We start from the raw sequence: 16,478 nt of genomic DNA on the forward strand, positions 1-16,478 counted from the left end.
AACCAACTAAGGCCACAACCACAACTACTGAGCTTGTGCACACTGGGGCCGGTGTAGCACGAGAAGGGAGGCCGTGCACTACCGAGAACCTGCATGACACGGGAAATGCCCCAACACTGCAGCCGAGGCACGACAAACACCCCTGACAGGGAGAGCTCATGTCCCGTCAGACGCCACAGAGTCACGCCTGAGGCCAGACACACACCATCTGACAGGGAGCATTCACATCATATCAGACACCACAGAGTCACATCTGAGGCCCGACACACAGTGTAACAACCAGCACTCATGTCCTGTCAGACGCCACACAGTCACACCTAAGGCCTGACACACACCACCTGACAGTGAGACTCACGTCCTGTCAGACGTCACACAGTCACACCTAAGGCCGGACACACACCACCTGACAGAGAGACTCACGTCCTGTCAGATGTCACACAGTCACACCTAAGGCCTGACACACACCACCTGACAGGGAGCACTCACGTCCTGTCAGACACCACACAGTCACATCTAAGGCTGACACACAGCATGACAGTGACACTCACATCCTGTCAGACGCCACACAGTCACACCTAAGACCTGACACACACCATCTGACAGTGAGACTCACGTCCTGTCAGACGTCACACAGTCACACCTAAGGCCGGACACACACCACCTGACAGTGAGACTCACGTCCTGTCAGACGTCACACAGTCACACCTAAGGCCTGACACACACCACCTGACAGGGAGCACTCACGTCCTGTCAAACGTCACACAGTCACACCTAAGGCCTGACACACACCACCTGACAATGACACTCACGTCCTGTCAGACACCACACAGTCACACCTAAGGCCTGACACACACCATCTGACAGGGAGCACTCACGTCCTGTCAGACGCCACACAGTCACACCTAAGGCCTGACACACACCATCTGACAGTGAGACTCAGGTCCTGTCAGACGCCACACAGTCACACCTAAGGCCTGACACACACCATCTGACAGGGAGCACTCATGTCCTGTCAGACGCCACACAGTCACTTCTAAGGCCTGACACACACCACCTGACAGTGACACATCCTGTCAGACGCCACACAGTCACACCTAAGGCCTGACACACACCATCTGACAGGGAGCACTCATGTCCTGTCAGTGGCCACACAGTCACTTCTAAGGCCTTACACACACCACCTGACAGTGACACGTCCTGTCAGACGCCACACAGTCACACCTAAGGCCTGACACACACCACCTGACAGGGAGCACTCACGTCCTGTCAGACGCCACACAGTCACACCTAAGGCCTGACACACACCATCTGACAGTGACACTCACGTCCTGTCAGACGCCACACAGTCACACCTAAGGCCTGACACACACAATCTGACAGTGAGACTCACGTCCTGTCAGACGCCACACAGTCACACCTAAGACCTGACACACACCACCTGACAGTGACACGTCCTGTCAGACACCACACAGTCACACCTAAGGCCTGACACACACCATCTGACAGTGAGACTCAGGTCCTGTCAGACGCCACACAGTCACACCTAAGGCCTGACACACACCATCTGACAGTGAGACTCAGGTCCTGTCAGACGCCACACAGTCACACCTAAGGCCTGACACACACCATCTGACAGGGAGCACTCACGTCCTGTCAGACGCCACACAGTCACACCTAAGGCCTGACACACACCATCTGACAGTGAGACTCAGGTCCTGTCAGACGCCACACAGTCACACCTAAGGCCTGACACACACCATCTGACAGGGAGCACTCATGTCCTGTCAGACGCCACACAGTCACTTCTAAGGCCTGACACACACCACCTGACAGTGACACATCCTGTCAGACGCCACACAGTCACACCTAAGGCCTGACACACACCATCTGACAGGGAGCACTCATGTCCTGTCAGTGGCCACACAGTCACTTCTAAGGCCTTACACACACCACCTGACAGTGACACGTCCGGTCAGACGCCACACAGTCACACCTAAGGCCTGACACACACCACCTGACAGGGAGCACTCACGTCCTGTCAGACGCCACACAGTCACACCTAAGGCCTGACACACACCATCTGACAGTGACACTCACGTCCTGTCAGACGCCACACAGTCACACCTAAGGCCTGACACACACAATCTGACAGTGAGACTCACGTCCTGTCAGACGCCACACAGTCACACCTAAGACCTGACACACACCACCTGACAGTGACACGTCCTGTCAGACACCACACAGTCACACCTAAGGCCTGACACACACCATCTGACAGTGACACTCAGGTCCTGTCAGACGCCACACAGTCACACCTAAGGCCTGACACACACCATCTGACAGGGAGCACTCATGTCCTGTCAGACGCCACACAGTCACTTCTAAGGCCTGACACACACCACCTGACAGTGACACGTCCTGTCAGACGCCACACAGTCACACCTAAAGCCTGACACACACCATCTGACAGTGAGACTCAGGTCCTGTCAGACGCCACACAGTCACACCTAAGGCCTGACACACACCACCTGACAGTGAGACTCAGGTCCTGTCAGACGCCACACAGTCACACCTAAGGCCTGACACACACCATCTGACAGTGAGACTCAGGTCCTGTCAGACGCCACACAGTCACACCTAAGGCCTGACACACACCACCTGACAGGGAGCACTCACGTCCTGTCAGACGTCACACAGTCACTTCTAAGGCCTGACACACACCATCTGACAGTGAGACTCACGTCCTGTCAGACACCACACAGTCACTTCTAAGGCCTGACACACAGCATCTGACAGTGACACTCACGTCCTGTCAGACGCCACACAGTCACACCTAAGGTCTGACACACACCATCTGACAGTGACACTCACGTCCTGTCAGACGTCACACAGTCACATCTAAGGCTGACACACACCATCTGACAGGGAGCACTCACGTCCTGTCAGATGCCACACAGTCACACCTAAGGTCTGACACACACCATCTGACAGTGACACTCACGTCCTGTCAGACGCCACAGTCACTTCTAAGGCCTGACACACACCATCTGACAGGGAGCACTCAGGTCCTGTCAGACACCACAGTCACTTCTAAGGCCTGACACACAGCATGTGACAGGGAGCACTCAGGTCCTGTCAGACACCACACAGTCACATCTAAGGCTGACACACAGCATGTGACAGGGAGCACTCACGTCCCGTCCGACACCACACAGTCATAGTTCCCCTCACTGACTGTATTAAATCCACTGGTGTTTCCTCCAAGTCCAGGTCTTTCCACCGACTCGCCCTCAGGTGACAGCACCCGTGGGCGCAGGCCTGGGAGGGCCCCTGAGCCGACACTGGCGTTGCCCAGTCAAGCCTCCTGGAGCAGAATTGAGCTCCCTGGAGGCTGCCGGAGCCTCCGCTGGCCTTTGCTTCCCGGGGCTCCACCTGCAGAGAACAGAGAGGGGTCCACACAGAGGGAGCCCCACACTGCGCCCCAAACACGGTCCTGCAGCGTCCCAGTGTGGACTTGGGGCTTTTACTGGCGTCATCTTAAATGCTGAGTTAAAAGCACTGGAAGGCCTCCCTCGTGGCTCAGGGCAAGGAACCCGTCTGCCCGTGCTAGAGACGCAGGTCCAGTCCCGGGTCTGGGGCGAGCCCGCGTGGCGAGGCCGGGCGCCACCGCTGCTCCCCAGCAGAGGCCCCTGCAACGAGAAGCCCTCCACCTTGGCGAGAGGCGCCTGTGTCTCCACAGCTAGAGAAAAGCCTGCCCGGCAACAGGACTCAGCACAGCCAAAAATAAGTAACTCAATTAAAAAGAAACACTGCAAATGGACAAAACTAAACAAATCCTACGAGACTGCTGACTCAGGGACGGATCTGACATCAGTCCTACCTTCAGCTACTTACATAAAGCTACGTCACTTACTCGCAGAGAGACTGCCAACTAGCCATGGCGCCGGACGCAGGCCCACGTGACTCACTTGGGCATCTCCTGTCCTGCGCTCTGCACCAACACAGCTGTGAGACCCACACAAGCGTCCCATCCCCTGGGAATGTGGAAGGCCCACGAGACACAGAAGACCACCAAATCCACAGAACAGGGTCCCCATGCCACCACCGCCCCCCCCATCATGCCCACGCCCACCCCCAGCTCCAGCCCCTCTCCTGTGGAGGGGGTGGCCGGGGAAGAGGAGGTGGCTGTCCTCACCCTGGGCTGTACCGGCAGGCTCGTCTCCCGTGCTGACCCCAGGCCCACTCTGGCTGCCAGCGTCCAGGCAGCTGGCCAGGTCCCGCAGAGGTAAGGAGCTGTCGTAGGCAAGGTCCATTTGGTGGTAGAAACCGGGAATCAGGAAGGTGATGTTCTAGGAAACAAAGGGTGCTTCAGAACTCAGCGAGGCCCCGCCTGGGCAGAGAGCGCAGAGGACGTGAGCAGGCCTGGACGAGGTCCGGAACAACCCTGGGTCAGGCTCTTCTCAGCAGTTCCAAGCACCCCTGATGCCCATCATGGAAATCGTAACTAGGTCCTCTTTCCCTTAGCAAACCCTAACCAGCCTGCGTTCACATACTCCCTGCAAGGACTCAGTGTCCCCACGCTCCTGCAGGAAGCCCTTGTCCAGAAAGTACTGCAACTGTGTGATCACCGACTTCAGTTGAACTATTTCATTAAAGTCAAACTAGCACTGCTGTTAGAAAACAGGGAAGGATCTCTTTTGAGGCTCTGGTTAAAGTTCTGGCTGGCTGGCTGGCTGGCACACAGTGCTGGCCCCAGCGAGGGTGGCGAGAGGGGATGGCTGCCCATGGGCATCGAGGTGCTCAGTGGAAGGTGTGGGGAGCCCAGGCCAGCACCCACCTCAAGAGCCGGGCCAGCCAGGCGTGGGGCAGGGGCAGGGGGCTGCTCAGATGTCGAGTGACACGGCACACAGCAGCCTCTCCCTCTAGCGTGAACCACCCCCTCAACCAAGTGGGGGCCCGCGCCCCTCCCCAGAAGCCCTGGAGGACCGCTGAGACCACCAGGGAGGCCCCTCTCAGGCGGCCTGAGAGGCTCGCCTACCCGCAGAGTCCAGCCCAGTCCAAGAAGGAGGTTACAGAGACGCCTCCTCCGAGCCGACCCACAGCCGCCCCCAGATGGTGGGAGGAGGCATGGAGGCTATGACACCACCCTGTAGGAACTCAGACCAGACCTTGTGTGGGACAGGCTTTCAGGCAGAGCCCCTTCCCTCTCCTGGGGGGCACCCAACATGCAAGAGCTCTGCCGGAGGTCCAGACAAACGGGCACAGGCGGGGCATGGGACCAAGGCAGAGGTCCCGCTCTCTGGGCCCAAGTCCCCAGGGAAACCGGCCCCCGCAGCAGCAGGCACGGCGCACAGGCCTGTGGGGGTCACGCCCGGCCCCCCGGCCCACCTTGCCCAGGAGCTCAGCCCTTCCGTAACCAAACAGCATGAGGGCAAAGCTGTGGTTGATGCCGTAGATGGTCCCATCCGGCAGGAGCGTGATGAGCCCACTGATGGTGGAGAACACCCAGACGGACGCTGAGTAGCCCCCGCTGGGGGCCGCCTCGCCATCTGCAGCCTCCTTGCTGCCGGGCTGGGACTTCAGCTTCAGGCTCACAGGGAAGGTGGCGCCATCCCTGGCTCTTCCAACGGACCTCTGAATCTTGAGGTGCTGGAAGAAAGACACGTCACTGTGCCCACTGCGGCACCTCTGGTAGCCCAAGCTGTGAGGCTTTGCTGCTCGGCGGGCACCCCCGGGACACCCACCCTCCACCCTGCTCTTCCTGCCTCATCTCCCCACCGCCCCCCAACCCTAGGGAAGGCAGAGACCTGACCAAGAGCCACGGCTGGGCCGGGACCCAAGCCAGCACAGCCGCTCCCCACTCCAGAACAGCCCAAACACGGTGCACACGGGCCGTCAAGCCACGCTCCAGGACTGGCCTGGCCCCTCTCCCAACCCTGCAGGAAGCGAGTGCCTGCCCACTCCCTACCTGGACCACCAGGCCCCTAGCACCCACCTCTGCAGCCGTGGGGCGGGGGCTCCCCAGACTGCTGGCCTCCGAGTGGTTTGTCCATCTCCACTTTCCCTCCACGGCCCCCCATCATCCACACAACCAAGTCCCCCATCATGGTTCTCTGCTTTAAATACTCAGAACCTGTCCGCTCTCCCAAGCAAATCGCACCAGTGTCTAACAGGCTTTCCAGGTCAGCTCCTTTCTGCTCTTGAGACGGCCGGTCCCCAGGCCTGTGTCTACCCCTCACCCAGTGCTGCCTGCCTCCTTTTTAAGGGTTCCCCCGCAAGATCTGCAGAGGCCCGAGGCCCGAACATGGGGGAGCTCCCTGCACCAGCCCTGCACCCTGACCGGGGGCGGAATCAAGACCTCAGGCTTCCCCTGGTAAGACCCTGGCCCCCAGTGAGCCCTGAGGAAAGAGGGGCACAGCCTCTTTTGCGGCAAAGGTGACAGGTGGATCCAGCATGGACGGCTGGGAGTGCGCCTGCACATGCCTTCTGGTGCACACACACACGCGCGCATGCCTCCTGGCACACACAAACACATGCCTCCTGGCATGCACACCTCCTCTGGATGCGTGCCTGGGGTGGGGCAGAAGTGTGCTTATGTTCAGAGTTAAGCAAGGGCTTCCCAGGCGGCGGCAGCGGTAAAGAACCCACCTGCCAATGCAGGGGCCAGAAGAGACATGGGTTCGATCCCTGAGTCAGAAAGACCCCCTGGAGGAGGGCATGGCAGCCCACTCCAGTATTCCTGCCTGGAGAATCCCTTGGACAGAGGAGCCTGGCGGCTACAGTCCACGGAGTGGCGAAAAGTAGGACACAACTGAAGCGACTTAGTGTGTCCAAAAGGACTTACGCCAGCACGCCAGAGTTAAGCATAAGAGGCTGCCGAGCAGTCCCCTACAGTGGTTGCACCAGCTGAGCTGCACAGCGTCAGGCTTCAGGAGGTCCGCTGTCTTAGGACAGAGCAAGGGGCATAAAGAGAGGAAGGTGCGGGAGGGGAGGCTTCCCGTCGACCTAGAGGGACTGAAACCAGCACCCCATTGCCCAGGAGGGCCCGGCTCTCAGCCGGAAGCCAGAGGAGAGCCAGGGAGAGCCCACGACACCCCGGCAGGGTCCATCTCCTGCAGCAGCAGAGCCGACCTCACCCCAGCTTGACCACCTGACTGTCTGACCCTGCAGGCCGCTGATTGCGACACCCGATGAATCCCGGCAGCGCGATCACTGTGTGAAGGCCGTGCACTAGTTGTAAAACAGGGCCCCTGGGGACCGGGGGGTCTGGCTGAGGAGGGAATCACCCCTGCCCGAATCCCCACTGCCCTCCAGAGCTGCCGAGCGACCGCCACCACCTGACCCGCAGCCCTGACTTGGGCGAGAGACGACGCCCACCAGTCACTCCTGCTCCTTGAGCCCCCAGACCTCTCAATAAAGAGGCCCCAACAGGAGCTCCAGGAAGGGGACCGGGGGCAGGGGTGGCCAGGCGGGCGCCGCAGAGGCTCTGAGCCTTGGTCACGACTGCAGTGCAGACACCCCTGCTGGCAGGCCATGGAGCTGGGCCTGAGAACTCGACCGACAGGAGCCAGAGAGACGCCAGCGGCCACAGGGCCCAGCCTCGGCCGGGCAGCGCCGGTGGCCCGGGCCCTGCCCTGAGGACCTACCGTGGGGACGTGCTCGCCAGGAGGGGGGAGCTGCAGGGAAGGGATGAGGTCTGTGATGCGCTGCCCAACCACGTCCTCCCCAGACGCAAAGCCATGCAGGTGCGCGAAGAGCCCGTCGCAGGACGTCACGGTGCCCTGGGGGGAAGAGCCGGTGTTGAGCCTTGTGACCCACGTTTCCTGCGCTTCAGCTTTAAACCTCACTGAGCCTCCGTGCCTTCCAGAGGAAGGCAAGGCTGTGGATGCTCCTGCTGCCTCACCCTTGGAAGTGCAGGGGCAAAGGAAGCCGCCCTCAGAATGCCATCTCCCGCCCCCTGCCAGATATTCCCAAACGCGTGTTCCCCCAGGCACCCGCGGAAGCCCGGCTCACGCTGGAGGCTCACGAACCACACACACAACCGGCACACCTGCGCAGGCCTTGAGTGCGGCCTGCGTGTCAGCCACCACCCGGGGAGCGATGTATGACTTTATCCAAGTGTTAACACCATCCTGTGGGGGCTGGGCTCATATCCCATGTGTATAGGTGAGGGAACAGAGGCCAGGGAGGCCAATGCCCTGCCCAAGTGCAGCTACCAGGAGGGCAGCCGGGCACATCCTCCAGACCCCAGGCCCTCTTCCTGCCCAAAGGCCCCGGGGGACACCACGTGCTGACGTGCTGCGGTGGGGGGGCCCCGAGTGGCAAAGTGACGCACAGCTGGAAACCCAAAAGTGACTCACGTCGCTCCGGAATGCCACCCAGGCTGAGACCCGCTCCACAGGCTCCAGCACGACCACGCAGCAGAGGCTGCGCTCCTGCTTCACCCTCTTCATCCACACGGAGACCGGGATCCTCTCCCCGCTGCGGCTCACAACATCCACCTGGGACACAGAGGGGCTCAGAGTGGCCCGAGCCCGGCCCGCGGGCACACCTGCCTGCTGCTCACCCGCCTCCCGTACGGAAATTAATCAAAGCGCAAACAAGGCCTCCGGCGCCTGACCGTACGGTCTCTGAGTGAGTGGCCTATCAGACAGACTCCACTCTGCGGTAGTAAAGCGAGGGGAGTGTGCGGCCACGCTTCAGAGGAAAGTCACCCCACACGCTGAATGTTTACATTTCCTTCTCGGCGCTAGTCCCGTGGACGGGGGATTTTCTGGGTGTACGTGGTCCTACCTAACGTGTTTCAGGGCCTGAGGCTCAGGGCTCAGCATTTAACACGCAGGTCAGCCTGTCAACGTCCAGCCTGGATACACACACATGGGAGAGCCCAAAGCTCCAGGGAGCCCCTGTAGCCATGCCAGCCCCACCCCCCACCACACCAGGGGGCATGGAGACGGAGATGGGGCGACGGAACTGCAGCTCCCGGAACCTGGCCTGGGCCCTGCAGGCTTGCCAGTGCGCTCCTCCTCAAGGAGCCCCAGGAAGGCGCAGCATCTCCACTCTGATGTGGTCTCCCCCATGCCCACCCCCTTCCCAGCCGCGCCCTATGCCAGGGCCAGGGGCGGGACGGCCGACCGTGAGCGCCGGCAGCCCAGAGGCCCACACTCACCACAGTGCCGAACGCGACGGCGGCGTGCCCGTCGGCCTCCACGTGCTCCTCGCTGAGGGCCTGCACCACGTCGGGGTCCGGCTTCAGGAAGAACTGCGTGAGCTTCTGGCCGATGAGGTCGTGGCTGCTGTGGCCCAGGAGCCGGCAGGCCCTGTCGTTGGCCACCAGGATCTGCGGCCACAGAGACGAGGGCCCTGAGTCGCCAGCAGCTCCTTCGCCCCCAGAACAGCCGAGGGGAAGGCGGCGCAGGCCTCCTTCTCCGCCCCGCCGTCGGCAACTCTCAGCAGAGCCGCTCTGGCTCCTCCAGAGAAACAAAAACCACCGCTGGCAGTGCAGCAGGCAGCACAGAGACTGCAGCCAGGCCGGCTTCCCCCAGGAAGACGGGCGTGGAGGTGGGGGCCAGCCCCACGCCCACCCACCTGAAAGCCTCAGCTCTGTGCACACAGACACGCATCCTGCAAACACATTTGCTTTAAATCCTGGCTCTCCACGCTCAGCAAATAAGATTACACGACGCACTACCCCCTCTCCTTGAGTCTCTGCATCAGTGGGGAGATTTGCTCTGTCCAGACAGAGTCACACTGAGGTCTCCTAAGTCATCGCTCTCGCTGCTGCAGAGGCAGACCCGGCCGCCCTCCTAACTGCACTGGCACGCTCGGGCGCCTGCCTGAGGCCACAGACCCCAGGCCGCGGCTGGGTCACACCCCGAAGCACGCACCTCTGTGGTCTTGGCGTCCACGGTGAACACGGCCTTGTTGGGGTTGCACACGGGGGCTGGGAGCAGCGGCGTGGACCACCCCGAGGACAGGGCCCGCAGCAGGGAGCAGCAGGACGTGCCGCCCGGGGGCCCCGTGAGGTCCGCCTGCCCGGGCGCGGCCGAGCAGTGCAACTTGCTCGTGCAGATGTTCTGGGCGGCCAGTGACGACAGGCAGTAGGAGCTCCACCCCTCCTCTGGAGAGCAAAGGGACACGTTAGACCCCACCCGGCCCCCGCCTCGAGCTCCCGCAAGAGCGCCAAGGACGAGGTGACTGCAGGGATGGCGAGCACTCGGACATGCATCCCAACACCCCCTGGGGTCCGCCAAGACCCCCACACAGCAGCGCGAACGCTGAGCTCCCCGCTGTCCCACTGCCCTCCCCGGACCCCCCTGGCCGCAGGGTCGTTCACCATCACTCCGGAAAGTCCACTCCGGCAGCGGGACGTTCTCACCCAGCCCCTCCAGGTCCTCCTCTGCTTTCCACACCTCCCCGCCCAGCCTAGCCCGCTCCTCCAGCTCCAGCCAACTCCCACCTGCCGACCCCCAGGAGGACCCTCCCACAGGCCTTTCCCGCTTCCCGTCAGAGCAGAGTCGCCAAGCGAGGAGGCCAGCGTGGCCCCCCGTCCTGCACAGGCGCCACCCAGCTGGCGGAGAGAGGCTGCTTACCCGATAGCGCCATGCGGCTCTGGCAGAGCTTCGACAGCCCGGTCCTCCTGCTCACGTGTCTGTGGGCTGAGGACCCGGACTTGCCAGGCTCCAAGGCAGCGGGCGCGGTGGGGCCCTCCGGGGGCACCGGCAGGGAGGGGCTCCCGCCTGGGCCCTGGTGGTCCTCCACAGAGGCCGTCGAACCCCCGTCCTCCATGAGGAGCTAGCGAGCCAGCAGGACCACTGTCCACCAGAACACCAAGGACACTGACCAGCGTCTGCTAGGCAGGGACAGAGGCAGCTCAGCCAGCGCATTCTTCAGCTCAGCCCCAAACAGCCGTCGGGGGTCAGAACCTACGATGCGAGGGCCGGCGGAGCAGAGAGGAAGGGGTGGGAAAGAGAGAAGGGGAGAGGGGAAACCCGAGCGGAGCGGGAAGGACCAAGGAAGGCTGCTGCAGTACAGACCCACAGGCAGGGGCCCAGCCAGGCGCCCCCAGGGCCAGGGCGCCGTGCCCCTAGGGCCAGCACCCCACTTCTGCATTACCGCCTTGACGTGCAGAACCAAGAGCTGGCAGCCAGGGTTACAGGAAACAGCCTCTGCTCCCAGAGGCTGTGCACAGACTCTCACACAGTCTGAACTCCAGCAAAGAGGGGCCTTTGCCAGACCATCTGCGGGTCCCCGAGAGGCTCCCAGAGAAGCAGGTGACAGCGGGGCCCTGGGGGCTGGGATGCTGGCTGCAGTCATTTCTGTGATCTCGATCCCGGGGCTGACACCAGGGCTGGTGGGCACAATCCTGGAACCCTCCCTCTAGCCCAGTAGCACCAGGGGGTCTGCCAGCCCACCAGTGTGCCCACAACAACGCCACAAGGTAAGGCCTCCCAGGCAGCTGGGCTGGGTCCAGTCCTGCACACCAGCACACCCACAGCAGCCGGCCCCAGCGCGACAGAAAGGTGCACATCACCCACACAGGAAACAGCCCTGACGCCTCGGGTCCTGCTGCCAGGGCGGGGCGTGCTGTTGGGCCCCACAGGACCCCACAGGACATTGTTCACACAAGGCCACTTCTGCAAGGCTGGGAGACATAACCAAGCTACCTAGTATGAAGAAATAAAGGTTAGCAAGATGAAGAGATGGAAGAATATGTTCCAGAAGAAAGAGCAACGGAAAACCTCAGAGAAAGAACGTAACAGAACGGAGATGAACAGTCCACCCAGCTGGCTCAGTGGTAAGGGATCCACCTGCAGGTGCAGGGGGCCCGGGTTCGATCCCCGGATCAGAAAGATGCCCTGGAGGAGGACGCGGCAGCCTGCCCCAGTATCCTGAAAGAGCAACGGAAAACCTCAGAGAAAGAACGTAACAGAACGGAGATGAACAGTCCACCCAGCTGGCTCAGTGGTAAGGGATCCACCTGCAGGTGCAGGGGGCCCGGGTTCGATCCCCGGATCAGAAAGATGCCCTGGAGGAGGACGCGGCAACCTGCCCCAGTATCCCTGCCTGGAGAATCCCACGGACAGAGGAGGCTAGTGGACTACAGTCCATGGCGTCGCCAAGAGTCAGGCGTGGGTGACCAAACACACACACCACCCACCTGATGAAAGGGTCCAAAGTGTGAGTCACTCAGTTGTATCCAACTCTTTGTGACCCCAGGGACTGTAGCCCCAGACTCCTCTGTGCATGGGATTCTCCAGGCAAGAAAACTGGAGCGAGTTGCCATTCCCTTCTCCAGGGGATCTTCCTGATCCGAATATCAAACCTGGGTCTCCTGCATTACAGGCAGATTCTTTACCAGCTGAGCCCCCAGGGAAGCCCAAGAGTCCAAGATCACGACCAAAAAGATGCTCACAGGATCCAGGAGGGCAGAGGGATGGGCACAGTGAGAACATCCACTAAGAGTGAAAAGGACGCGAAAGAACCAGTCGGAACCAGAGCAGACAACAGGCGAAAACACCCACCGGAAGGACTCAAGCAGGTCAGACGACAGAGGAGCAGACCGAAGGCCGGGAAGGCTGAGGAGCAGAACAGGAACCGCCCAAGCCGGGCGGGAAGAATAAGCAAGAGTCAGGGAGAATGAGACTAGCTGCAGGGACGTCCGGGACAACATCAAGCACGGCAACATTCAAGCTAGAGAGGCTGCAGCGAGAGTAGAGAGGGAGGGAGAGCAGAGGACTTACTTGAGGAAACAGCAGCAGAAAGGGGCAGACCTCCAGGCCCAGGAAGCACGTGGCAACACAGGAACAATTCTGTGGGGTGACAGGCAGTTCCCAGACTCACTGCGGAGATGGTTTCCTAAGGTGCATAACCGTCAAACCCATATGATGCACACCTGAAACCAACTCTGTAAGTCAACTAGATTTCAACTTTAAAAAAGGAGTAAGGAAAATTGGCAAAAGACAGGAAGAAAAATTCCACAAGAGAATATCCTGTAAACCTATGACAAGAAGCTGAATCATGACATTTGCATAACCATGACAACTTGACACCTACTAAATCAGCAAACATAGAAAACTCAGCAGTGGCCACAGGACTGGAAAAGGTCAGTGTTCATTCCAATCCCAAAGAAAGGCAATGCCAAAGAATGCTCAAACTACCGCACAATTGCACTCATCTCACACGCTAGTGAAGTAATGCTCAAAATTCTCCAAGCCAGGCTTCAACAGTATGTGAACTGTGAACTTCTAAAGATTCAAGCTAAATTTACAAGAGGCAGAGGAACCAGAGATCAAATTGCCAACATCCACTGGATCATTAAAAAAGTGAGAGAGTTCCAGAAAAACATCTACTTCTGCTTTATTGACTGCCAAAGCCTTTGACTTTGTGGATTGTAACAAACTGTGGAAAATTCTTCAAGGGATGGGAATAGCAGACCACCTGACCTGCCTTCTGAGAAATCTGTATGCAGGTCAGGAAGTAACAGTTAGAACTGGACATGGAACAACAGACTGGTTCAAAATTGGGAAAGGAGTACGTCAAGGCTGTATATTGTCACCCTGCTTATTTAACTTACATGCAGAGTACATCATGAGAAACGCTGGGCTAGATGAAGCACAAGCTGGAATCAAGATTCCTGGGAGAAATATCAATCACCTCAGATATGCAGATGACACCACTCTTATGGCAGAAAGTGAAGAGGAGCTAAAAAGCCTCTTGATGAAAGTGAAAGAGGAGAGCGAAAAAGTTGACTTAAAGCTCAACATTCAGAAAACTAAGACCATGGCATCTGGCCCCATCACTTCATGGCAAACGGATGGGGAGACAATGGAAACAGTGAGACACTTTATTTTGGGGGGCTCCAACATCACTGCAGATGGTGATTGCAGCCATAAAATTAAAAGACACTTGCTCCTTGGAAGAAAAGTTATGAGCAACCTAGACAACATATTAAAAAGCAGTGACATTACTTTGCCAACAAAGGTCTGTCTAGTCAAAGCTATGGTTTTTCCAGTAGTCATATATGGATGTCAGAGCTGGACTGTAAAGAAAGCTGAGTGCTGAAGAACTGATGCTTTTGGACTGTAGGGTTAGAGAAGACTCTTGAGAGTCCCCTGGACTACAAGGAGATCCAACCAGTCCATCCTAAACGAAATCAGTCCTGAATATTCATTGGAAACACTGATGCTGAAGCTGAAACTCCAATACTTTGGCCACCTGACGCAAAGAACTGACTCACTGGAAAAGACCACGATGCTGGGAAAGATTGAAGGCAGGAGAAGGGGACGACAGAGGATGAGATGTTGGATGGCATCACCAACTCAATGGGCATGGGTCTGAGTAAACTCTAGGAGTTGGTGATGGACAGGGAGGTCTGGCGTGCTGCGATTCATGGGGTTGCAAGTCAGACACAACTGAGTGACTGAACTGAACTGGGGAAGTAAAAAGTGTCAAAAGTTGATAAACCAAGAAGCGGCCTCAGAAAAAACCACCCCTTCTCCGTTCGCACCTTCTGTCCTGAGCACAGTCTGTGGAGCCAGCTCAGCCTCACACAGCACATCGGGGCCACAGCCCCAGGGTGGCCCCTGAGGGCACAGAGCCCAGCTTCATGCATCCTTAGATCACTTCCTTTCTCACCTGTTCAAGTTTGACTCAAACTCTAATCAGAAATGCCTGCAAATCCAGGCCAGTGTTTTTGGAATAGGTGGAGTGGTTTTTAAAGGGGCAGGGGGTGTATGATTGTTCTGTTTTGTATCGCCTCTGAGCAAAAGCCACGGGAAGCTGGACACAGACAGCACCTGATGGTGCCTCAGAGTAAGCCTGCTCCTGGTGCTGGTCTTGATTCCAGAAGGTGTGACGCTCCCCACCCCCAATCAAACAGAAGAAGAGGTTTGCAGGGAGCTTGTGGAAGAGTACTCCTTGCTCTTACAGGTGAACATCTGGAAGCAAGTGGCTTTCTCTCAGGAGAACAAATGCTAGGAGACAGTTGGTTCCAACTGCTCCCCCCACTGCTGTACAAGCAGAGCGGTGCAGCATGAGGCTAACAGGCTGGCGGGCAGAGCTGAAAACGGCAAGATGTCATTTTGAGCCACAGGAGACCCTACCCTAACACCTGCCTTCCTCTGGACGTCAGGTGTGGGGCCCATCCTGAGACGGTCTGTTTCTCGCGTCCAGGCCCCCTCCAGCGTATCCAGGGTGACGCTCCTGTGATGGAGGGTGTGAGCCAAGGGCGCCTCTCAGACCTGAGAGGCCAGCACAGGCACCCAGGAGGAGGCACCAGCAGAGTTGAGCCAGCAAAGCAGAGTGAGGAAGCCTTTCAGGCAGAGCTCGAGGTAGTCCCACAGGGCCCCTGGGGAGGGGTCCACCCATAAAGACGGGTCTGGAGAAGCTGGGCTGACTCCCAGGGCCTCCTGTTGCCACAGACAGTATGGCTCTTATCCCAAAGACTGACTTTCAAGGCCTGCTTGGAAGTAACCTGACCAACAGAGGGGAAGAGGGGAATCACAGTCATTCACGCAAGAAATTATAAGGTCTTAAAGCAATAGCAGGAAGACACAGAGGGGAACCCGCAAGAGAAAGAAAGACACAGAAGCGACATAGGTTTACTTTGCCAGACGTAGAAGGTAAGGGAACAGAAGGCATCAGACCGCACCGCAAGGCCACAGTCCCTGTCTAAGAAAAGAAACGCTTGCGAGGAGGTTAAAGACAAAGCCCAGGTATGCAGTGGGGACGTCGGGCAGCATGGATGAGGTGCTACAGCTCACGGCTCTCCGCACACACGTCCACTGAGGGGCTCCCGGGTGTCAAGCTCCGCGAGCCTCCTCCTGGCCCCTTCCAGTGGTGGGACAGGCACAGTCCCTCTGCGGGCAAGGACCGAGCGCCGGGTGGGGCCAAGCCCAGGCCGAAACCCTGAGCGGCGCTGAGCGGCGGGACCGGCCAGGAGCGAACAGCCACAGGGCGGCAAGCGGGCCGCCACCGACTGGGCGGCGCGGGGCGGGCAGTGGGACAACGTGGGGAGCTGAGCGGTGCTCCCACGCGGGTGGCTCACCTGAGGTCGCCCAGTCACCCGCCGAGCTCTCAACGCGCCGGGAAGGCGCCAATCCGCGCCGCTAGCGCCACCAGCCAATGGCAGAGCGACGGGCGCCGATCGACAGGTCCCAGGGGCCAACCGCCGGCGCCTGTGGGCGGGGACCCAGGGAGCCCGCGAGGAGACGCCCGCGCTGACGGTTGCTAGGGACGCGCCGAAGTCCGTCTACGGCGCCTCGGAGGAACCAAAAGAGACGGCGCCTCCGCCAGCGCGGTCCCCGGACGCCGTTTCCTCCGGTCTCAGGATCGAGAAGAGTGAGGACCGCGGACCTCGCCTCTCGGAGGCCTCGACCTGAAGGCGCGGAGCAGAGGGCGGCTCCCTCACGGCCCATGATGCCCGCGGGGCCGGGGCCCGTTTCGGGCTGCGGCTCCCGCAGTAGCTAGATCGGCAT

At 59.4% G+C, this 16,478-nt stretch overlaps 1 protein-coding gene across 1 annotated transcript in view; it reads right to left on the bottom strand.

Annotated features, from left to right (window-relative positions):
• Nucleotides 1–16,138, bottom strand: part of PASK (PAS domain containing serine/threonine kinase) — a 32,489-nt gene extending 16,351 nt beyond the window's left edge. The window contains exons 1-8 of the mRNA XM_052637528.1: nucleotides 16,049–16,138; nucleotides 10,593–10,849; nucleotides 9,888–10,120; nucleotides 9,170–9,340; nucleotides 8,361–8,501; nucleotides 7,647–7,781; nucleotides 5,389–5,649; nucleotides 4,196–4,349 (exon numbers count right to left, since the gene is read on the bottom strand). Of these exons, the coding sequence (XP_052493488.1) occupies nucleotides 4,196–4,349; nucleotides 5,389–5,649; nucleotides 7,647–7,781; nucleotides 8,361–8,501; nucleotides 9,170–9,340; nucleotides 9,888–10,120; nucleotides 10,593–10,788 (1,291 nt within the window). The 5' untranslated portion in view covers nucleotides 10,789–10,849; nucleotides 16,049–16,138. The remainder of the gene's footprint in view (nucleotides 1–4,195; nucleotides 4,350–5,388; nucleotides 5,650–7,646; nucleotides 7,782–8,360; nucleotides 8,502–9,169; nucleotides 9,341–9,887; nucleotides 10,121–10,592; nucleotides 10,850–16,048) is intronic.
• Between the last annotated feature and the right edge of the window lie 340 nt (nucleotides 16,139–16,478).

This window comes from Budorcas taxicolor, chromosome 3, assembly GCF_023091745.1.
Source record: "Budorcas taxicolor isolate Tak-1 chromosome 3, Takin1.1, whole genome shotgun sequence".
NCBI classification, from domain to species: Eukaryota; Metazoa; Chordata; class Mammalia; order Artiodactyla; family Bovidae; genus Budorcas; species Budorcas taxicolor.